This window comes from Centrocercus urophasianus, unplaced genomic scaffold (assembly GCF_019232065.1).
Source record: "Centrocercus urophasianus isolate 14NV4802_14NV808 unplaced genomic scaffold, USGS_Curo_1.0 seq_10, whole genome shotgun sequence".
NCBI classification, from domain to species: Eukaryota; Metazoa; Chordata; class Aves; order Galliformes; family Phasianidae; genus Centrocercus; species Centrocercus urophasianus.
Window position 1 is genome coordinate 86,673,648 of NW_024884142.1, and position 23,585 is coordinate 86,697,232.

The 23,585-nt window shown below is 42.8% G+C and overlaps 1 protein-coding gene across 5 annotated transcripts in view; it reads right to left on the minus strand.

The window, feature by feature from the left end:
- ENAH (ENAH actin regulator) overlaps positions 1–13,141 on the minus strand; it is an 87,193-nt gene extending 74,052 nt beyond the window's left edge. For 4 of the 5 annotated variants that reach the window (XM_042809673.1, XM_042809666.1, XM_042809647.1 and 1 more), the window contains exon 1: positions 11,039–11,145. In XM_042809673.1, the coding sequence (XP_042665607.1) occupies positions 11,039–11,130 (92 nt within the window). In that variant the 5' untranslated portion in view covers positions 11,131–11,145. Of the gene's footprint in view, positions 1–11,038; positions 11,146–13,039 lie in introns of those variants that run through there. The other variant, XM_042809655.1, reaches the window with a different exon arrangement.
- Positions 13,142–23,585: the final 10,444 nt, after the last annotated feature.

The following is a 23,585-nucleotide window of genomic DNA, read 5'->3' on the forward strand; positions in this document are numbered from 1 at the left end:
GGGGGGGGGGGGGACATTCATGTGTTTCAGCACTGTTTCTACACTGTTTTGTATATGCATACCAGTAGTAGTGAACAAGAGCTGGTAGGCTAATGTGACAGACCACAAATACACAAAGAAATTATCTTTTTTCAACAAGTGAACAGAACTTCAGACTACTTGCATCAAGTCTACCAACCTGTCTCAATGTAATTTCACTTTTCAGAGAGAAGACAGATCCAAAAGCTGACTGTTTTGTAAGAGCCCCACTTAGAGCAGCGCAGCACCTGAGCTGCAAGAAAATGCCAAAATAGTGTGCACCACCCATCTCTGCTTTCATCTGGCAACCGTTAATACACAAATAAATGGCTGAGTTGCTTTACTGCTGCATCTTGTTGTTCCTTCTGGATTGCTACTCCCTTATACAATGAGGCATGATACAATAAACCTCTCAATGCAGAGAACAAAGGAAAAAAACATTGGAGGGAACAACAGGAAAAAAAAATGATTTTAAACAATATTTGTTCCTAGTTGTTAATTTTTGTTCTCAATTGTTTGTTTCCCTTTCCCAAAGTTACCCCTGGAAAATTCCTGTGGAATTTTTCTTTAGTCCCTGCGTCAGCAAAATCACAGCTGTTACCAGACTTAGAGGAAAAAGGAGAGGGGTGGGCTACACAGTAATAGCAGTTAAAGGATTATTCCAACAGTATTATAGGCAAATTCAAGGTCAAACACCAGAAAGGTACTTCAGACACCTCAAGATGAAAACCAGTGGTTTAAAACATGAATTCACTGAACTTCAAGTGCTGGCAATCGCACACCCAGAGCTGCTTTAGAAGACCCATTTCCCACCTGGAGTTCCTCTAAGTTACCTAAATAACCTACCTCGTAAGTCCCATTTCCCAATCTCCTGCACTTACTTGAGACCTTCTCCATCCTACACATTAAGATGAGGTAATTTCATTAAAGCTACGGATCAAGTACATCACAACTAAACTACTTCCCCCACACAATAACACACATTGCATCCTCAAGAAGCAGCAGCAGTTTTCACAAGTTCCTACAGTTTCTCATGCCAAACGACACCACTAAGAAAAGCCATTATGATGTTAAAAACCACAGGTAGCAATCATTGTGTCAGATAGTTCTGGAACAGAAAAAAGGTTTTATCTTCCTAAACAAGGCCAACAAAAGTAAAAAACAAAAACAAAAAAGAAGGAAAAGGAAGCATCTCCCCTCAGGTTGTTGTATCATTTCCCTATGAAGGAGCTCCATTTTAGCCTCACCAAATATAGACTGCCATGAGAGTGTTTTAGGTTGCATCATATTCTCTTTTGTGCACACTAAGAAACAGTTTGGCCTGGGATCACACCCGCAATGCTCAAGCACCAAGTCCTGAATTAAGCAGCAGTCTACAAGGAAGAAAATGGCACTATTAGAGGCCGCCTGCTCCATTAGAGGCACCTCCTTGGCAAAACAAGACAGCAAACAGCAATGCAATGTATTCCTGATCTTTCCTAACTTCATTTTGACTCTTGCACTTATCAAGAAGCCCCATACAAAGTCTGTAATAAAAAACATTGAAAAACATGCACCGACAAACCTGCTTCAGACTGGCATATTTCAATTCTAAGAGCAGAAAGGACACTATTTGACTTGCTTATTTTAATACCTAACTTAATTTCAGGCTCAGATTTTATAAGCTGGCTTTCAAAATCTACAACAAGATTCACAGAACTTAAAAGTAGAGGTAAAATTAACATATTTCTAGTTCTCAAATACTATTTCTGACTTCTTTTCCACTATGAAAGTCTAACTTCATTATGAATCAGTGACTTACCAGTTGTTGTCATTTGTCCATTACTTAATTACTGCTTTCAGTCGCAGAACATAATTTTGCCAAGCACATCTTAAACATTTATTCCAGAATCCATCTAAAAAGGCAAAGAAGCCGAATGCTGGGACCGCTTGGCCTCAGTGCTGCAGATGGAACAGGGAGGAGAGAACAAGGATGCAGCAGGGAAGGGAGATGTCAACATATTTAAATATCAAAGTTAATTGTAAGGAACAAAACCAGTTAATTTTTAATGAAGAGCCATGTAGTGCCACCTGCATTAACTTTCTCTGTATCACGTTTAAAGGTTTTTAGAATTCATAGCCTGAGGTTTTTCCATAGCAGAAATTTCTCCCTTTTGAAGTCTGAGCATGTTGCTTGGCAATATCATCCCACCCCCGGGAACATAACCATCACCCTTTTTGTCTGACTGCGTTGCACAGGTGCCCCTGCATCTAAAAACAAAGGCAGGCTATGCAAGCACGCTGACGTATCCACAGTTACAGCAAGCACCAGAATAGAAGCTCAAATATATGCTTCATACTACAGTCCTACAGGAAGTCAGAAACGTACCCTCCTGTTAAAGTACAAAAATGAGCGTTCGGAGATATGTGCAGGGAATACAAATTTAATATAGCCTGCACTAAGTGACATTCTGTTTGTTGCATAGCAACAGGAATCCACTGCAGAAAAACAATATGGAACTTTTTTTTTTCCGCTTGCCAAGCTACAATTAACCCCAGTCATTCTGAGAAACAGAACATCCACAGCATAAACATGGCCCTCACCATCAACTTAACCAAGGAGATGAGGCTCAGCACAGGGTCTCTTTTACATCAAAACAACTCAGTGTACTCAAATGCTTGCAATATACAGTGCTGCTGAGAGAAAATAGAGTGTATGAGGCAAAGCAGTATTTTAATTCCATAGTCATGTCCATGCAAAAGTTCTTTAGTTGCAGAAAATCTTTGTTCTCCAGCATGGAACACTTTGAGCATTTTATGTCAGATTTTTGCTCTCCCATATACAACAACAAAAGCTCTCAAGTTCTAGAAGAGAAGCCTACAGCTTTATTTCCAAATAGTTTTGCTTCATTTTGCTCATGGGGTTTTTGTTTGTTGCGGGACTGGTTTTAAGAAAGAAGAAAATGAACTCAGACTAAGGCCTGCTATGAATTTTGAAGCAAAACTGTGCGCAGGCATCTCTAAATTGTGCTCCTCCTTGATGTTTTGGATAAGATGATATGAATTGCATAAAAATCTTTTCCCCCTAAAAGTGGGAAAATTGTGATCACTGATCTGGCTGGGGAACAGACACCTCATAAGGAATATTAAAACATGGAATAACAATTTCCTCCGGTATTTTTGGTGGTGGTGGTAGGTTTTGCTTCCTTGAAAAAACCTTCCTTGTTCCCAGAAAGGCCACGGTGTTCCCCTGAGTTACAAACCAAACTGCAGACATACGCGGAACTCAGCTCAACGCTGAAGAAACAAATGCAAGAGTTCAAATACATGGATGCAGACAGGATACAAATAAATCATCCAAACTGAAAGGATTCCTAGAAGTTACACTAACAGTGCAGTCTTCATCCTAACATCACTTACAAAGTATGTGCAATTTACCTAGAAGTTCAGGAGAAATAAGGCCTCCAGGCCTAAACAGTATAAAACATGCCATTAACAAACAAGCTTATACACCCTCCCCAGTTCATAACAGCTAAGGACTTCTCATACAATGCCACCAACAGGGCAAAAATAAAATCCTACTATTAATCATTATTAACCATGAGGTAAGTCCTGAGATCCAGTCCTTGCAACACAATCTACTTTTTACCTGTAACCCACAGATTTACCTGCATGCTGTCACACTGGTGACCACGGCTGCAATGCCATCTTTACTTCCTTTATGCAGACATTGTGCTTGCACAGATATTGGAAACCCAAATGACAATTAAATAGGGTCCTACAGATGCTTACTTGCTTTTCACATTTTTAGCTAAGAACTTTACTAGATACTGCTATGAAGTTTCACATCATAATCATCAGCTACCCATAAAAAAAAAAAAAAAAAACAAAGAGCACAGTGCTATCTACCTGTACTTACAACCTTCCTGCAACAACCCCTGCAGTACAAGATCTCTACATGCTGTCTCCAAAGACCTGAGCAAGTTTCCCAAGAACTGAGCACTTGAACATCTGGGTCCCGCTGCTCATCAACCCGGCAGTCGATCTATTAAAAGATACTGCTCTCCTTATAAAACCTTTTGTCTTGTTTATACACTCAGAGCAACACAGCTACAGCAACAGTACTCAACCTGCAAAACAACCTCTGTGTTTATCTTACTGCCATCCGTTTGCAGATGATCTATTGCTGGAAACAGCAGCAGCACTGTTCTATCACTGAAGAACTGCAGAGCAAGTACAAAATGTAAATGCTGGTTACTCCTTTTCAAAGCTGCCTTTAGAGTATACCAACCAAGAAGGCCAAGACACGGTTTTCTTCCAAACTCTATAAAAGGACTAGTCTAAGATATTGGCAAAATACACAGTGAAATCCCAGAAAACAAGAGCAGAAACTCCCTCAACTTATAGCATAGGTCTAAGGTCAGACGTAAGGTCCAGCAGCAACAGCTCTGGGAGTAATTCATGTATGAAGCAGTTAACTGAGTTGGTCACTAAAGGCTACTGGATTTACCATGCTGTACTGTGGAAAGCAGAAGGAGCAATGGCACTGCCTCACAACATACCACAGAATCTTGAAATTGCAAAACATACTTTTTATGTACCACATGTTTTTTCTTCTTCCTAAATCTTAGCTCAAAATATCAAAATTTTCATTTAAAACCCACTACTGCATTTCCAGTCAGTAGCTAAAAATCTAACCAGGCCACTGAAGGTGTCCAAAGTGCTAGATACATCTTCTGCTGTATTTTATTAGCAGTAACTTATCGTGCTCCAGTCATTCATCTGTTCTTCCTCCTACTCCTGCTTAGACATAGATTCACAGCTATCTTTTCAAGGTTAACCTCCTAATGTCCTTCTTCAGCCTTCCACTAGCCAGAAAAGCAGTGAACTGGACAGGCCTTTCAAGTCCTCAGAGGTCCCTCAACCAGGCTGCAACCAAGAGAAGAGCAGTGACTGCCAAGCAGCGCCTACTGCATTCATTCCTTCTTCATTTCAGACCACATGGTTTGCATTTGAGTAGTAAGGTAGGTCTGTCTTTACAGCACATTTCTTGCACAAACACCGAATGGAAATCCAAAGTATCAACTGCTTCCTGCACCATTCTCACATTCAGCTCATTTCAATGATTTGACCAAGTGCATCGGTGTGCAACGCTAAGCTAAAATTGGATATGATAATTGTTTCTTAAGTTCCCACTGTTAGTTCAAATTTTCTGTGAAAGCACGAATATTGCGAGAGAAAACCTCCAAACTTAATTGCCAATAACTGATCAGTATTTTCACTGGAGAAGTAGACAACCATGACCAAACTAGTCATGCCCCAATCTAAGTAAGTTTACTGATTGGACTTAGGCATGCAAAAGCTGCAGGGGTCAGCAGCGATCACCTTCCTATCAGTGCTGTCATTCACTACTTTATTATCTCTGCCATAACAAGGTCCATTTGGACTAGCTTTCACTGCTCTGTAAGCCCAGCCAGACCATTTATTTCAGACAATGGATAACACAGTGCTCATTTTGAAACTATAACATTCATTTTTACTTAATCTACAGTACCTAACTGCAGTTTTCTAAAAAGAAAATATGCTTCACAAATGCATTTAACTGCAAGTCTTCTAGTAAAGATTCACTGTGTTCCATGTTAAGTTCAAATTCAAGAAGTTTAAAAGAAAAAACAAAACACTGCTCCACTAACTTCAACGGAGTATTTTTATAGAAGAGTCAGCATTGTTTAATGGACTCTAGTTTGCTGAAGGATTGTATACTCTCCTGCAGATATTTCAGGTCTTCAACACAGAAGAGAAAACAAAAATGTACACGTCACTATGCATTGTTTATAAAAGACTCAGGAGAAAGGCTTTTGTTAAATAAGAAAGCAGACCATGAAAAAAAGTTTTCAGAACAAGTAAAGGTGTATATTCTACATCGTAAGCATCACTGACATGAACATCACCAGCAGCTAGAATAGAAATCCTAGACTAGAGTTGGAAGCTCAGTACCTTAAAAAGGCCTGTTCTTTCAAAATAGTCAAGAGCAAGCAATTTAAAGAAGCAACACTACTAGGTTAAAGGCTCCAACTGACTCCAAGCATACACTAAGTCAGATTTGCAAAGAGTCACTCAGAAATGTGAATGTAACCTAAAAACACCAAGCATCTCTTCCACCAATGCCAGTAATTAATACCACTAAAAAGCAGTATTGAAAGTTCAGTTGGAAATGCACAAAACACAACAGAATCTTAATCACCGTCCCATGTAGTATTTGCGTTTCTGATGCCATACAATAAGAACCACAACACTTAAATGGAAGTCTCCACAAATACACAATACGAGTAGATTGCACCCGTGTGTAGAAACACTGGTCTACAGAATTGAAATACAACAGCATTTACCAGTAGCTCAAGTGTGATGACACCAAGATAAAACACTCCTGTAACTTCATGACCTCCAAAGCATTTCAGTTACAAACCTGTTGTTTATGTACAGTAACCTGCAATCAAGTGAGGGACGACAGCAGTACATGGCCTAAAGAAATCTAAGTGTTAAACTCTACTTCAGGATACTGCTTAAAGAACACAGACTGAAATTGATTTTTAGAAAGAAAACTTTTTTAGCTGCTATAAAACTGCAATGAAGGTATAACAAAGGCTTCAGCAATAACGATTACTCTTGTAATTATACTACTCCGTTAAATCCAGCTTTTAAACTACTACTTCCTTAAAGTAGGTGGCTAGTACACTGAGAACATAAAGCCAGCAAAGCTCACCTTCTTTATGTAATTGGCAATAAGCACAGATCACTTTGCAGTCTGATTCCAGAAACCAAAAAGAGGTTCCTATTTGTGAACAACAGAAGAATCAGAGAATGTTTGAAACAAAATCCTCCAATTTTGTTTGTGCTGCCAACAGGGAGCTGAGAGTTATTTCTGGCAGTACGTCAGCCCAACAAAATAACATTTTTGTATCACGCTCCAGAGGGCAGTTTCCACTTCCCTCCCCCATACTCCACCGGGTATCAGCACCTTTACCATCATTTGAAAAGCAAAAACATGAACAAACCAAGTAAGAAAACAAAAGCCACAGCACCAGTCCACGAACTTCACAGAGAAGCATCCTGGTTTGGGACTGGACTGCAGCAGTAAGCAAACTTTGCCTGGAGGATGCTCAATACATGACGCTAAGAGCAGATTTTTTTGGCCTGAATATTGATCATGCAGTTTGTTCGTTGTTGCTGTTGGGTTATTTCATTTGTTTGTCTCCATGAAGTTAACCCTGTCTATAGATTACTCATGGAGGGCAATGGGACCTTACATCAGCTCCTTGCACTGACTCATGCACTGATTCCCAAGACGTACTTAAAACTAGCAGTTCCACAGGAAAATCCCAAGCAAAGCAAGCTGACAAGCAATCTAATGTCCACAGAATGGTAAGGTTCAGAGCAGTGGGTGCACGACGCTGTCAGAAGGCAACACGCAGGATTTTCACTTCTCTTGAGAAACTCTGGTTCATTGAGAAACAGCTATAGGAAAGCTTGTAACCACTGACACTGGGCAGGGGAGTTACCAATTATCAGAATGATTAATTAGAACTATCTGAAATAAAACTGAGCATTTTCATCTATAGCATGCGTTGGCATAATGCATTTTAAAACAAGGCAAAACTGAGTTAATTACTGAGATACACATTTTTATTCTTTAAGTTAGAAAATGTGACAGTAAAAATAAAGCGTTGCAGTCATTTCTATCAGGGGAAAAAAAAGATTCTGTATGCCACTGAACGAAAATAGAGCTACACAAAACTAGCTGTTCTCCAGATTTGAGAGCATGCAGGAAACAAAGGCAAGGAGGAACACTGGGGACTCACCAGTGGATCTCATCTCAACAGTGCCAGACAGCAGCGCGGCCGTGGCCCCGTGTTAGTCCAGGGCAGATGCCAGCAGCCCAAGAATACAACAGTGCTGTACAATTCACAAGGATTGGCAGGGAAAGGAAGGGTTGAGTGTTTAAGTGAGGTAGGCATCAGCAAAAATTACTCAAATATATTGAGGGTCCTCAAGGCTTGTAAGATTTCTGTCTCTGCTACATTCACTTTAAACTACCATGGAAAAAACAAACTTTTTTCCCCTTCAACATAAAGATTGTATCTTTTGCATTCTCTCGGTACTAAAGCACTCTTAAAACCGAAACCTGTCTGGCTGCTCAGAGAGCTGGCACACATATTTCTACCCGCTGAGTGGAAGCAGGCATGAACTGTCAAGAGCAATTCCTGAAGAAAGGTCACAGTAAAGAAGAGAATAATATCAGTTTCAGAAAATACATTTGCTCTCTAATAATGAAAGCAAATGGCTCTACCCAGCAGCTCAATAATCTGCTCCTACAATAGTTCTGCATGAACTCCGCTGGCGTGGCAAGAAGCTCTCCTCATTACTAAGTACTTCCAACCCTATGTTTAAAGCAGGGCAGAGATACGTCACTTCGGGTTTAAGTGTGTTAGGAAGGCATTCACTGAAACAGGTGCTGAAACGGTAATAATTCCTTGTATGGAAGCATAGAAGAGAGGCTTCCATGCAACAGCAGCCTGAAGTAGGAACCAAGCAACCTGGTCTCCTCTAAGAACCAAGACGAAGCCCTGAATGAGAGTCAAGACAAGACTAGTGTCTATTTCCTTCTAGAGAGCATTCCTGAGTTCTACATACTGCCAAGACCACTCCTACTTTTCACAGGCTGACAACATAATTGGTAAGATGGTCATAAATAGCTTTTTCAAGGACAAAAATTGTATTCTGATCCTGACGCATCTTCCATTCACACACAGTAATCTTTTAAAGACTTTTACTATCAAACTAATTCACTGAACTCAATCCATAGACCTTGAGGGCAAAAACAATTGTCATCTTCCGTACCAGGTAGGCAGAAACAACCAGTCCAAAAATGACTTTCTATTGTCACCAATAAAGTGCTAGCTAACGTCTGCACATCTATCAGACAGATGACTCACTCCATCTGGTAGTTTACTTGAGAACAAGGAAAGAAACCTGGATTCTCGTACCCACCTGAAACAAACTGCCTACACCTCCAATTTTGTTCTTGAGACACAAGCAATTTTAGGATCTGTGCTGGTTGCAGTTGTGTGTGCCCAACCTCAATTAACTGCATGCTTACGCTTCCAACTTTTTGTCACGTATTTCTGAAGTAAATTAAGCCTTCTACTTCAAATACACTATTTGTACAAGCACCGAAGCTACAGCAAAGGCAACATTCCAAAGTATGACCCCACATTGAGATGTGGAGCATTCAAATTGATGGCTTCTGGTATTTTACCTTAAGTAACAGCAGTTGCTGTGAGAGACTGAACGACATACTACTGTCACCACCAATACTGTGCTGTTGCATGCTTGCTTTTCAAAAGCCCCATGAAATGTACATGGGATTCTTGAAGAATTCCCAGCTCTAATGGAGGAATGTGTTCTGTGACTTCTGCCATGCGCTCTCGCTCATATATTAATGATACTGAGTACGGTATCAGACATCTTAGCACAACACTTAAAGCATAATGAAGGCTTACTAACCCAGGCACTAAATAGGCTGACTTTTAAATAACATTAATTATATCCTAGAGCAACATACTTCAGCAGAAAAGCTACTCGATGCGAGGAGAAATTTTAATATGAAAGCCCACAAATTTAACTTCTTATTTTGAAAACACAAGTGAGGATATGACATGATTTTCTAGAAAGAAAAAAAATCTGCAGTAATTTAGCTGCTTGCCCTATCTAAATATAGAGTGAACATTCACACTCACAATACGCATAATAGCCCATCGTAAACACAAATGAACATACAGAGCTCTGGAAATACTCAAATTTAAAGTTCCAAACACAAAATGCTGCTTCTTTCCCAGTTCCTGAAACTTGGGTAATGAAACCAGATTAAACAGTCTGCTTTCTGACTAGCACACTAATGAAAAACAATTCTTTCCCACACAAAGAAATGGATGTGGAAACCCCAAGAGAAAGCCGTACAGTTTGATTAAAAAAAAAAGTCAGCATCTTGGAAAGCTCATTTATTTTTATTGGAGTTAGCATACAAAATGAGCGAGATGCCAAACAACGCGAGAGCATTTTTAAAAGCATTCAGTTAGCCTCCACTGTAGAATCCCAATTCTACACCATTTTGTTCATCAGCTTCCGTAATACAGATTTCCACACATCTTTCAATGTCATCTTGTTTACAGACGAGCTTCTTGTATAAATATGATGGGAAGCTGCGTTATTATTAGAACCAGGGCACAAAATTCTGCTGTTGCTTACATTTTAACTACTTTTTCCCCCATCACTTCCACCCAGCTGGCTCAAAAGTGAAACCTCACCAAACATAACTATTCCTGGATACCTATTATAAGTGCATTCAGGAAACTACTTTTAGGGCAGTACTCAGTCAGCTAACTACAATACACTAAGAGGAACATTTTTGTGTTGATTTTTGTATTAACAAAAACCAACTGTTCACTCAAAGCCAGGGGGGGCTGCTAGTCAAGTTATGTCCCAAAGCAAGTAACTTCGTACCCAGTTCTTCATCTCTTAACTGGAATACTAATATTAAAAGTTTGTCAGCAACCAAAAGCTCCAACAGATACTGCCCAAAGAGCATTTAATTTTAAATCAGATATAAAACAGGCTACGACAGGAATTCCTCTGGTCAACTTGTGCTGATGGATGTTTGCGTCCTACTGAATTGCTGGTTACTTTATACAACGAAGATGCTCTCCACAACCACATTTAGTTTGATCTAACACAAGGAAAACTAGTTTGCTTTTTGGTAACTGATCACCTGAGCAACCCAGACAAGATGCGAAATCCGAACATGAAGTCATCTTAATTATTTCAGGCTTGAGATGACTTGAAGATTAGGCCCTCACTCATGTAAGTGCCAAAGAACATAACAGAAACAGAAGTTATGGGGTGAGGCAGGGAGGGCTGCAGCTCACCTCAGGATTACTTCTGGTACTTATTTTTGTGTTAACTGTAGCACCAAATGCATACTTACCTACAGAACAGCAAAAGCAGTACGCAGTTTATGCAATTCAGGAAACCATCAACATCACGTAAAAATCTACTTTCAGCAATACCTACAAACATAGAAACTATATCTGAAGCACTGGTTGCTTTTCCTATTCACTCTCTCACTCCTTCCCATCAGGACTTACCTTGACCAGCAAATACCCATTAAAACACGTTGCCCAAGCGTAGCAGGGTGTGCACCTTTTGGTTTGAACATGTTTCAGAAATACAGCGTCAATCCTAGTCTAAACAAGTCCAAAGGGAGAGTGTGCACTGAAAGCCTGCCATTGTACTGGAGTTGGAGCAATTAAACAAAACCAAGACAATTTAATAGTGCCTCTATAGAGAGAAAACGTTGCTTTAACCACACCATTTTCTTAGCTTGTGCAGTTTAATTGGTACGGCTTGCTTTTTTTCTTTAAAAAAAAAAAAAAAAAGCCCTGCAATCCAGCCTTTGAAGTCAGATTTTTCCAAAACGCCCAATGACAGCTCAGCGTGCCCATTCAACACCTAACCTTGTTTCCCTCTCACCAGCTTCACCTTCTGCACTCAGGAGCAGGTAGAAAGGCACAACAGGTTCATATATGAACATTAACTAACAGCTTGAAGTCAACCACTCCAACACCTAAATAAGCAACCTAAGGGTAGGTTCAACCTAGGCACTTCCCGGTTTCACCGGTTAAGAGAAATATTTGCGCTGCCTCTGAGCTGGCAGAGGTCCTGAGGCAGACACTTCAGAGCACTGTGCACAGTGCTGCACATTCAGCTCACAGTGCTGGGACAGCTTCCCTTGTTCCATACCAACCATGCTTTGCCATCACTGAAGCCGGGTTTACATGGGGCCCTCTCCAAAGGTTTATGGCAACCTTGGTGTAAGCCTGCACTAAGGGCTGCCCAAGGAAGTCATGAGCACCCCCTGTTTGAAGGGTCTGGTCGTGAGCTGTGAGCTCAAGTTGTAACTTTGTGCTTGCAGGGCATCCCACTTTTACAAAGTGACGCAGACGGGTGAAAATAAATCAGCACAACGTGAAACGAGGGTGAAAGGAGCATGCAAATGCTTACAGCTAACAAAGAGAGCTAAAGGGAAATACAGGAATGCATTTTCCAACAGAACAGCAGGGACAAACCGCGTCCCCTGCTTCCAGCTGCAGGGCTACCGCCTGCATAGAAGGCACACGGGGAAAAGGAAAAAAACCAAACCTTGAAGTTCAGAATCGTAATTGGGATTTCGCGCGAACGGGCGCGGAGCCGCAGCAGAGGCATCGGCCCGTTCTCACCCTGCGGACCTCTCCGCACTCGGAGGGGCCTCCGGCCTCAGCAGCACAAAGCGGGTGGAAGACCCTGGGGGCCGCAGGGCAGCCGGGGCCGGGGCCCGCGCCGCACGCCGGCTGCTCCTCACCGGTGCCGCCCCGATCCGACGAAAGGACGACGAAAACGGTAGGAGGAACGGGGCGGGAGCGCCGCGGGGACAAATGAATGGGGCGCACGGAGCCGGGTCCCGAGTGGGAGCGGGCAGCCCCCGCCCGGCGCTGTTTACATCGCGGATCCCCCGAGGGGGGATTCCCCCTCCCCGCCGCCCGCTTCATATCGATCTCACAGGGAGCAGCCCAGCTGCTGCAATGCAACACAGGCCGGGAAGGGGCAGAGAAAGGAGGGGGGGAAGGAAAAAAAAAAAATAAAAAAAAAAAAGAAGAAGAAGAATGGAGAAAGAAAGGCGCTGGGCCGCCGTGCGGGCACACCTCCGCCGCGGGAAGGGGCTCCCCGGCCGCACTCCGCCCGGCCCCGCCGCCGCCCCCAGGCCCCTCAACTTCGCCGCCGCGGGGGCCGGGGCCGCCCCTCCCCCTCCGCCGCCGCTAACAATGGGCCCCTCCCCCGCGGGGCTCCCCTCGGCCCGCCGACCTCCCCCCGCCCCAGCCCCCCGCCCCAGCACCGCGCCGGCCGCCGCGCAGGGGGCCCCGCCGCCCCCCGCCCGGCCCCGGCCCCTCACCTCATGGTGCCGCCCGGCGCCGGGAGCCGCTCCCGCTGCCTCGTTCAGCTCCGCGCTCTCCCCCGCCCTGCCGCGCTCTCTCCTCTCCGCTCCGCTCGCCGCCGCTCCGCGGGGCCCGGCGCCTTCAACGGACAGCGAGAGCTCCGGCAGCCGGCACCTTCCGCCCTCCCGCCCGTCTCCGCCGCTCCCTCCGCCGCCGGGCCGGGCCAGACCACCGCGGGGCGCCGGGGGTGGGAGGGGACGGAGAGGTGGGGGAAAGGGGCGGAGAGGAGCGAACCAACGCGCGGGAAGGGCGGGGGGAGGTGGGGAGGAGGGCGGGAGCGCAGGGGAGGCCGGAGACACCGGCGGGGCCGCGGGAGGGCGGGGCGAGGGCAGGCACGCCCACCCCGTGAGGGGCGCCGGCACCGGGGGTGCGCACCTCGTATCGCCGGGGGTCGCGGGGAGTGCGCCCAGGTGAGGGGCTGGGGGCCTTGTCCGGAGGCTGGCCCTGCGCCGCCTGTGGTCTGCGCCCACGGCACCAAAGGTGCCCCGGGCCCAGCACTGCCGCCGGGAGAGGGGAGGGCTTGTCCCGCTCCGCTCCGCGCTGGGCTGCCTCACCTCTTGCACTGGGTGCAGGCTGCGTGCCGCAACATCAAACATAGTTGTGTTATAGTGCATCCAAAAGAGGGCAACAAAGATGGGGAAGGGTCTGAAGGCGACGTATGTGAGGCCCCTGGGTTTGCTCGGCCCAGAGCAGAGGAGCTGAGGGGAGGCCTCATGGCGGCTGCAGCTCCTCGCAGGGCGCGGAGGGCAGCGCTGAGCTCTGTGTGACAGCGACAGGTCTGAGGGAACGGCGTGGTGTTGGGTGTTAGGGAACTGCTCTTCAGCAGAGGACAGTGGGCAGGGCCCCGAGTTGCTGGAGTTCAGGTGGTGTCTGGACAATGCTCTGAGATGTAGGGTTTGGATTTTGGGCGCTGCTGTGTGGAGCCAGCGGTTGGTCTCTGAGCCCAGTGTTTTGAGCACATGGCACAGAGGTTTCAAACTGGCTCTCCTTCAGCCCAGTTCTGTCCAGCACCAACTGCCTGCTCTCTTTGGTTTCAGTCAAAGGAAATGAGGAGCAAGGATCACTCCAATTTCCAATGGCATTAAGGAGATTTAGTGCTTTTGCATAACTGATTTTATCTTTCCTTTGGAACTGCCATTCTTTTCTAGCATTTAGTTATTAAAAACATACAGGATATGAGAAAGAATGTATGTGTACTTCCTTCATAAATTTCTAGATTTTTAAATATAAAAAGGTACAGAATTTTAGAAATTATATGGAATTACAGAATATGCTGAATTGGAAGGGACCCATAAAGATCACTGAGGCCAGCCTCAGGCTCCGTGCAGCAGCACCCAAAATCCCAATCCTGTGTCTGAAAGCATTTTTCAAATGCTCCTTGAACTCCGGCACCGGGGCAGGGCCCACTGCCGTCTGGGTCAGAACTGTCCCTAACCCCCACCTGGCCCTCCGCTGACACAGCTCCATGCCTTCTCCTCAGGCCCTATCGCTGTCACCAGACAGAACAGAATCACAGATCAGCACCTGCCCCTCCACTGCCCTGTGAGGAAGCCACTGACCTAGGATCCGCAGATTTGTTTCTTACCTTGAGTCTCACTTATGTGACAGCATGCACACAATCTTTTTCTGATTTGATATGGTACCTGAGGCAGGGCTATTCGTGGCCAGGAAAGGGTTTCAGTAACACAACAGGAGCAGAGCTAGTTAATTTAGGGGAAAAAAAAGAAAAGTCAATTTTTAGAAATACTACTTCAAAAAAAAGAATAGGCTCTGAAATTCAAACTGATGAATACTGATTTTGTGAAGGAAATTAACATGTTTTTACTGGCATAGGGATGATGTCAATGAAAATGTATCTGTAGAGGTGAATCACAAAATGCAGATGAGTAATCAGAAGCAAAGCAGCATCATACTCTTAAAAATTAAGTGGGTACTTTTGACAACAATGTGTGCAGTCTGAAATAGGGGACTCAAATCCTGCTAAATGCATTTCTCTTAATTGTTTCCATTAAATACTCGGGACGCTCATGACTGACTGTGGATCTTAAGAATCCTGACGAGTCAGGAATTTTCTAAGGTCCGTGGTTACTGTATCACCAGAATGTCCTCCAAATAAAAGGTTTCAAAAGTAAGCCATTCTGACAGTGAAAGACATCTTGAAGCAGCCAAATATAAATGTGAAGATCTATATCCAACTGATATATCTGAGCATCTATATAGATATATACCAGATCTATATCCAGCTGGCTGTAGGAGATACATCAGAAACAATAGCAGAAATGTTGGGAAGGAGTCTGTTCTGAGCTCCCAGTTGCCCTTCGCTAGAAAATATCAGGATTGTAAAGCAACTGTTCTGATGTGACTGTTTGGTCACATTAGTCACAGCTAAAGGAACTTTGGCTGTGACAGGTGTATGAAAAACACTGAAAGTATGCCTCAGCAACAAGTCTGCCTGAAAGGGAATGAACAGAGCCAGTAGCCGTTACTCCTGGAAAAAATAAAAGAAAAACCCAACAAAAACCTATTAGTATTATTTGTGTTATATTACTTGATGTTCTTAGCCAAATCAGATATGGTCATAGCTTGATTTCTCTAGACGTGTGAGTTGTACGACAGGATTTGTAAAAATGCCAGAAGAAACATTCTGCGTGCCGGTATCACCGATGTCACCAAGTGCAAAGTCATGCTGCGTGCTAGCTTTGTTGGAAATCCCACTGAATTAATCTGTAACAGAATATTCAATCTGCAGAAGCTCGTATTAGTAGTTATATGAGGAGGGGAACCAAAATGATGTAGGGCAGAAATCAATTTTAAATATTGAGCGTCTTTTTGTTTCCAGGCCCATTTAGCAATGTTATTGTCGAGAAATTAAAGCAGTTTAGCAGAGGAATGAGTTAGCGCCATGTACGTACTTATGGCTCTGAATTATGCATTGAGAAGTCTGTAATCTCCTGTGACTGGCCTGCATGTTCCCAAGCTGCGACTGTTAGATGTGTCCAAGTCAATTTGTGCGATCCCACCAATCACCTTTCTCACTGGTGGGATCCTCCAGTGGCAGAACATGGCTGTTCATGCCCTCGACAGCACCTCCTGCCTCTCTCCCTAATTGCAGTGACAAAAAGGATGTGGTGGGAAGCCTCGGTAGCTGGTGGTGTCATTCCTAATAACGTAGGGCCCCTGACGGCTTAAGAGGCAGAAGCACGTAATGGCTCTTACAATTTGTGTCAGAGGGGTGTTTGTACCTTCCTTCCTTAGGATCCAAGCAGATCAGAATACCCACAAGCCACTTTGCATCCTTCCCTCTTGCATTCTCTGCTGCTCGGCTGCAGCTGAGGACTGGAATTCAGATGTGTCTGGTCAGGTTGGGCAGTATGGCGTGCCTCTGCTCCCAGCAGCTCAGTGGAGGCTTTCTGAATGCTGGAAGGATGGCTCACCCAGGCATTAACCAGAAGAGAATGTGTTTCTGCTTAGCATCAGCCAGATGCAAGAGGTTTGGCAGGCTTCTCCCAAGCAAACCCAGCTGAGGCTGGTCTCATATCGTCAGCATGGATCACCCTCAATACAGGATGAGGGGGATGCGTGACTAATGTTCTGGAGACGCTGGTGGAATCCAAAAGCTTCAAAAAGCAGAATAATCCATCCTCTTACTGTGAGGTTTCCCCATCATCTCTAAAACAGCCTTCCATTTTGCAGCCTTTGTTTCTCTGGAAATTCTGTATTTAAGACAAAAACTGAGCTCAGATCTTCAGATCTTCATCAGCCAGTCTGTATCCTAAGGCAGCAGAGATTACACAAGATCACTTTGGCATTCTTTAATGTTCTGAGAATAGCATAATGCAGGATGCACATCAGAGAGGTTTCTGGAGTGGGGGGAAGTGGTTTTCTCAGTGGTTTAGGGCTTTTTGAAGGCTATTGTTCATTTTACTTAATGTCTCTACAGAGTTTGGGTTTTGAATATGTAGGAAAAGTTTTTTTTACTTTGCTTGCTGGAATTATTTTCTGTAGAACTAATATAGAAAGAAAATGCAATTTACTGCATAATACAAGTGAGAGAATTGCAAAAACAAAGCACTTTCAGACAGAAAGCTAATGCCTTCTCTGGTGGTAGTGATGGGATTTCCAGAAATAAATGGTGGGCTAAAAAAACATGTCTGACAATGTGCTCCTGTTAACAGTCCTGTTAACATTATCAAAACAAAAGTGAATTAAATAATTCAACGTATTATTCTCATCACTGATTATACTAATCTAATTTAGAAATGCATATTTTGCTTTAGACCAGATACAGAGCTGATGTCTGTACCAACTCCACGGGATTGAACAAGATGAGGACCAGACTGTTTTAAGGACAGATAAAATATATTGACTGGTATAATTCTTCGTGTTCTTTCTTTCCCTTACCCCCAAGTCATTTTCAGTCTCAGGTTGCCACACGTCAGCTGGCTGCTGAAGTCCTGCATAGCACACTATTGAAAAAAAGCCTTTCAACCGAAAACTCTTCAGCTTTATTTTATTTATGACATTATGCAGTATTTCTCAGCCATCTTCTGGGGGAAGGGGAGTAAACTATGTCTAAAATTCTTTTAGAATGTTAAAATAAACAATTACAATTACTGGGATGACTCAGCAGATAAATGCAGCAGTAGTCAGCAAGGATTTTCCCTAATGGAATCATATTCTTCTTTTGCTGTTAAAAAAAAAAAAAAAAAATGGCAAAATAGCATGAACAGGACAGGAATCAAATCCTTCATTATCAGATGTAGTTTTTTGAATCCTGAATGTGAATCTCACTCTTCCTGCCAATGTACCCTGCTCCTTGTTATACAAGTAAACAATTTATGGATCTTCCATCAAGCACATCTGAAGAGGAAAAAAAACAACAGCTGAAGCTTTCCCCAGTGCCTTTCCACCGAGGTTCCCTATAGTGCTCCTCATACTGCCAAACAACACCATCAAATGCAACCACAAACCTCTGTAGATGTGAGCCTGGATTATGGTATGTGTCTTTTGGTCTGTTCCCAGTATACTCACATATTTAAACCAAAATTCCTCGAATAAAAAGGAATTGTTTCTCCCCCTAATATTCTGATTAAAAGATTTTGTATTGTGCTGCAGGCTATTCAGTGAGGGCTGAAGCCTCTTTTTGTGTAAGCACCATCAAATGTAAATCAACGCGTTGTGTACTAAGCGTAAAAATGCTTTTCTCACGTTCAGATGAATTATGATTGTTGTTCTGACCCTTGTCTATCATTCACCTCCACTCTGCCACTGACTTCTGTGGTTTGTGAGGTGACATGCTGATTGAGGACCACTGTGACAGACCAATCTCATCTCCTATTTCCATCTAATTTTATACTTTTATCCCCTAATGGTCTTATTTGCCACCAGTCTGCATTCCAATAAAATTTATTCATCATGTTCTTTGCTCTCCCTTGCTAATGTCTTAGAACAAATTGTACCCTGCTGCTTTATCTTATGCTGGAGGAAAGTCCAGGCACAAAGCTGGCCCAGGATTTGGTTAAAATGGTTTTGAGCCATCTTTTCTTACAACTCCGTATGAGTTATAAGTTCCTTAACTACAGCCAAGGATTGGAGCCATTATTAATTAGCTATTATCAATAATTGCTAAGTGCCTACAGTGCACTTGTAGCATGAAGAAAACAAAGACACGGCTCTTGCCTAGAAGAGCTATTACTCTTAAAGTTTGGGCTACACCGCAGCCTCCATATCCAAGCTACTTCTACAGTACTTATGTCAGATAGCTGCTGTCAGTTACCTGCTACCTTCTAGCTGAAACAGCACTGAGGTGTGCAAACAGCTGCTTACCTTGCTTCTTGGCCCCAGTGCTGCCCAGGATTTGGCTTAGCAGGGTATTTTTGGCAGCCCCAGAAGGACGTACCCTGTCTTTCTGTCAGAGTTGAAGTAGACAGATGCCAAAGGAGTCGGAAGCCTGTATCAAATTCCACCAGTTTTAAGCTACTTTGTAGTTTATCTCCAATGGACAAACAAACAAACAAAAGGAACGTAATGCAGTGACACAGTGGGAATATCCAGCTCTGACTTCATTGCCAACATGTTCCATCTTTCAAGCATCTTTCTCCTCTCTCCTCCTTTCTATTTTAGATGACTGACAACACACTTACTATTGCTGGTTAGTTTCCATTCACTGCAAAGTTGGAATAACTTACGATAAAAGTACTGTCCCAGTTATAGATGAATGACAACACTTTTACTATAGCTTGCTAGTTTCCACTGACTGCAAAGCTGGAATAACTTGCAACAAAAATAATGTCCTGATTATAGTTAAATGACAGCACTTTTGCTATTGTGAGTTAGCATCTGTCGACTATGAGGTTGGAAGAAAGTTACATTAAAAATATTGTTCCAATAAAGGTAGGGATTTAGTAAGGTGATGATAACCTCTTTACTCCTTTCCAGCACTGCAGATTATGCTTTCTGGCAATAGCTGAAGCCAACTCCATAATTTGGAGTTCAAATTTAGTAAGCGATAAATCATGCATGAGACCCAAAATATACAAAGCAGCAGTTGCAAAGATATTCTTCTTCAGTATTTTAGAAAGAACATCACAAAAATGTTTGCCAAATGAATTAACATCTCTATAAAAAGACATGAAGAAATGAGCTTTTAAGAGATTACAACACTAATACATGCCGCTATTATTACTATGACTGGTTAGCAGCAATTTCAGAACTAAGATACGCTCTTATCTTAACACCAGTGAGAAGGAACTCCTTACAACTGGCCTTAAGTCACACTGTCAGGACTATGCACCAACAACATCCACTGTCTCTGCTGTGTGTTTGTTCTCCACTTCCTCTGTTAGTTTAGCTCCCGTGTTTCATAAATACAATCACATAAACAGTGATGCATGTTTTCCTGCTTCCTCCAGCCTCAGACAGAACTGTACCATCTTGTTCCCTATTGCCTAGTGTTTTTTTGAGCTACTCACACCGGTTATTTGCCAGACTGGGGCAGTGCAGTCAGACATTTGGATATTTGGTCCACTCACTGTTTTCTGAGCATACCATTCCCTAGAAAGTGCTGCTGAACAGTGTAGATTCAAGAAACAATGGTTTTTATAGGGTCATGGCCTTTTTCAAACACTTGCTGAATGCTGGCGTTTCTAACTGGCTATAAGAAAGCATTACTCTTCTTCTGGAGAACATCAAAGTAAATAGAGATAGGAAAGGACCAGGAAAGGAACTCTTCCTGACATATTATTTCAAGGGTTTTGTTTAAAAACCAACCTTACAAGGTCTGCAGTACATTTCACTATCGTAAAGTTCTTCCTAGTCTACTCCCGTTCTGTTATGCTTAGGTAAATGCAACCTTCCCTGTGCTTTCACCCTCTTAATAGTTGTCAGCTTTATGTTGGGCTTCTTCAGACATCACTTTTTCCTAAAACACCAGCCACTCCATGTCACTAAATGTGTTCCCGTAGCTCAGCTTCTCCAAGGCCTCCACTATTGTTTTGCAGCTCTATTCAAAGCTCCCTCCCATGTTCCTGGTCCTGGGTGCAAAAACCCAATCCCTTCATTCAGCGTGCAGCCTGCTGCGCTTTGCTCCTGACTGTGCAAACAGCAAGCACATCTCACTTGGCCGTTTACACTAAGGTTGCTGCTACTCTAAAAAATTATTTGGATATATAACGAAAAGCTGGTTGCACCGACTATGTGAAATGAGGAAAGGCTGATTTATACTAAAGCCCGAAGGAAAGCTCAGACAATCATTTTATTTAATTGTTATGATTGGCTGAACATTTCTAACCCTTTAATTGTGAATAGAGGTTGCCTTGTGCAGTGAAATGATTCTCATAACAATGAGCCATTCATTCTGCTGTGACTACGCCAGTGGGTGGAGGAGAAGTGCCAGCTTCGTAATGTTTGAAATTATTATTGTTAAAACGTTACAGCCAGGATATTGGTATACCTGCAAGGAAAGGACAAGCCTTCCCTCTCTTACCTGTTTGTGCTTTAGAACCACCCTGAGCTGGAAGCAACCATAACCATTAGCATCTAATGGAGACGATGTACTCATAAAATCATCAGTACTATGAGCTGATGTGATGTTGAGAGAACATGACCAGACAAAAAAACAAAAAAAAAAAAAAAAAAAGTTTCTCCTTTTCTCCTTTTTCATAAGAGGTGATTGATAGGGTGAGACCAGTGCAGGAATGAGACAAGTTAATTCTTTACAATCATCGCCTCTAACTTTTTCAGAGAGGGAAGACATTTTACTCCTAGTAAATATATTATTGGCTGCATTCGTATGTTGACTAAGAGGTGTTCTTTCCTCCTCTTACACACAGATCCCTGATAAAAGCTCAAAGCAGCTATTTTTTTTCAGGAAGACCAAGCTGGTACATACTATAGGAAGGTCTCAGACATGAGATTTCTGTGTGAGCATTTGTATGATCCTATCCTATAAAGCTTCTCTTTTCAGGTACATTTTTGGATGGATCTTTAAGCGCATAGAAACAAGGAAATCATCCTCACTGTCTGTACATGAGTTTTCTGAATGAGCCAGATCTTTAGCACACACAAATGAGACAGAGCTGACCCATATAAACACCCACCTTCCAGCGGGACATTTCTTCTTTCCTTTGGCTTCAAACATAGCAGCGCATATTTCCATTTACATGAAGATCTTTTACATCAATTACATCTGATTCTTATGCTATAATTAAGATCCCTCTGCATGGCAAAAGTGGTTTGAAAATGCATTACTTAATTAAATTAAATAAGCACACAAGAGACTGCCCTGGAGTTTCTGTTCCTCCTCTAAGAATTTTGTGAAGTTAGCTGCAATCACAAGATTGCTGAGCTTCATAAACGTTTCTCCCTCACATTCTCTGATGTTCACCTTTTGCATATCTGACTAGTTTCTGTGAGGGCTCACTAGTAGCCATAAGCATGTTTCTGTTCCTATATCCTACTATATACGTTTACTACATTCTTTATGAGAGGTTTTCCTCAAAAGCTAATAACTTTCTCTGACCTTGTTTTCACCTTCCAAGCTCTGGAGGCATACTCTCCTGAGATTCTAACCTCACTTGTCTAATGATTTCTATCCAGTATTGCATTCTGTTTACAGCAGCTATATGAAGAACCTGTAAGAACCAGAAAAAAAGCTGGTGTCCGTGTATTCAAAGGACTTGAATGTAAGTGCAGATCATCCACAACACAATAAAAAAAGATCCACCTTACTTAACTGCCCAGTGCTGCATCTCATTGTCTCTTCTCCTGTCACTACATTAAAAAGAAACCCAAACCTTATTTATTTAACATCGTATTTATTATTACAGCTGTGAGATTGGATAGAAGTCTTAGGTGAGAACAGAAACTATAGAGCAATTGCCCAGCAGTGGCCTTTAGTAGGGCAAGACAACAAAAGGAATACTTGGATGGGAACAGTGGTATTCCAGGTGCTACAACAGAATTCATCAAGATTTCTGAATAGTCACCTCAAAGGAAAGAACGTTTGCTGCTATCTCACTTTACCATGGTTTTGTCCAAATGGGAACATCATACAGAATTCTGCTTTGCAGTTTTCTGGCATCTCTAGCGTGTTGGAAATAAATGATGAAGAATCCCCGTGCTAACCAAACATTGATCATTTGAGAAACTGGCTGGGAATCCTCGTACCTGAAAGGGGAAGAAGCTGTGATCGCATGTAATACCAGTAATGCATGTTTTGAATGCATGGTGACAGAGCTCACACATAAGGTTGGAGGGGTAGATCTGATGATACTGTATGCTGTGATCTCCCTCTACACTGCCTGCTGGGCTGCTTGAGGCGGCAGGGCAGATCTTGGCACTCGTCGGTTTCATGCCTGTCATTACCATGACACTACCATACGTTCCCTTCAGCACTGTACATGTCTTCTTTTACCTCTCAGCAGCAGCAACATCAGTTACTCAACAGGAAATATCTTGAAATAAGCCTTTCATCTGAGGAGTCTGCCAAAATTAAAACACTTTTAGAAAGAGACAACTGATCTCCTGAACAGAAATAAGTCTAAAATTAACCGAAACCAAAATCACATGTCTCCCCTCTACGCCCCCACCCAGGTCTCTGGGCTTGGAGAATTTTAAGCTGTACTCCATTCTGAAATGAAATCAGACCAGCAGTCTGCAAAGGAACATCAGATTCAAAGTTTGGTGGTGCGAGCTGAAATGATACGTTCTATACTTAGACAGAAGCACAAAACTCTAGACTCATCTGTACTCATAAGATGTTTCCTAGAAACAAAATCTTATGATTTCAGTTCAATTAGATTGTGTATTTTAATTAATTCTCTACTCTTTCTCTGGAAGCAATTCATCAAATAGAAGAGGCATCTGCACTGTTCTAATTGACTTAAATTGAAATAATGAACGCACAACCTTTGGGTCGATTGGACACCTGGATTATTTCTCACTGAAAAAATGATACATCTGTCCGCAAGCAAATTTTGGGAGGAGAGGAAGTGGTAATTTCAT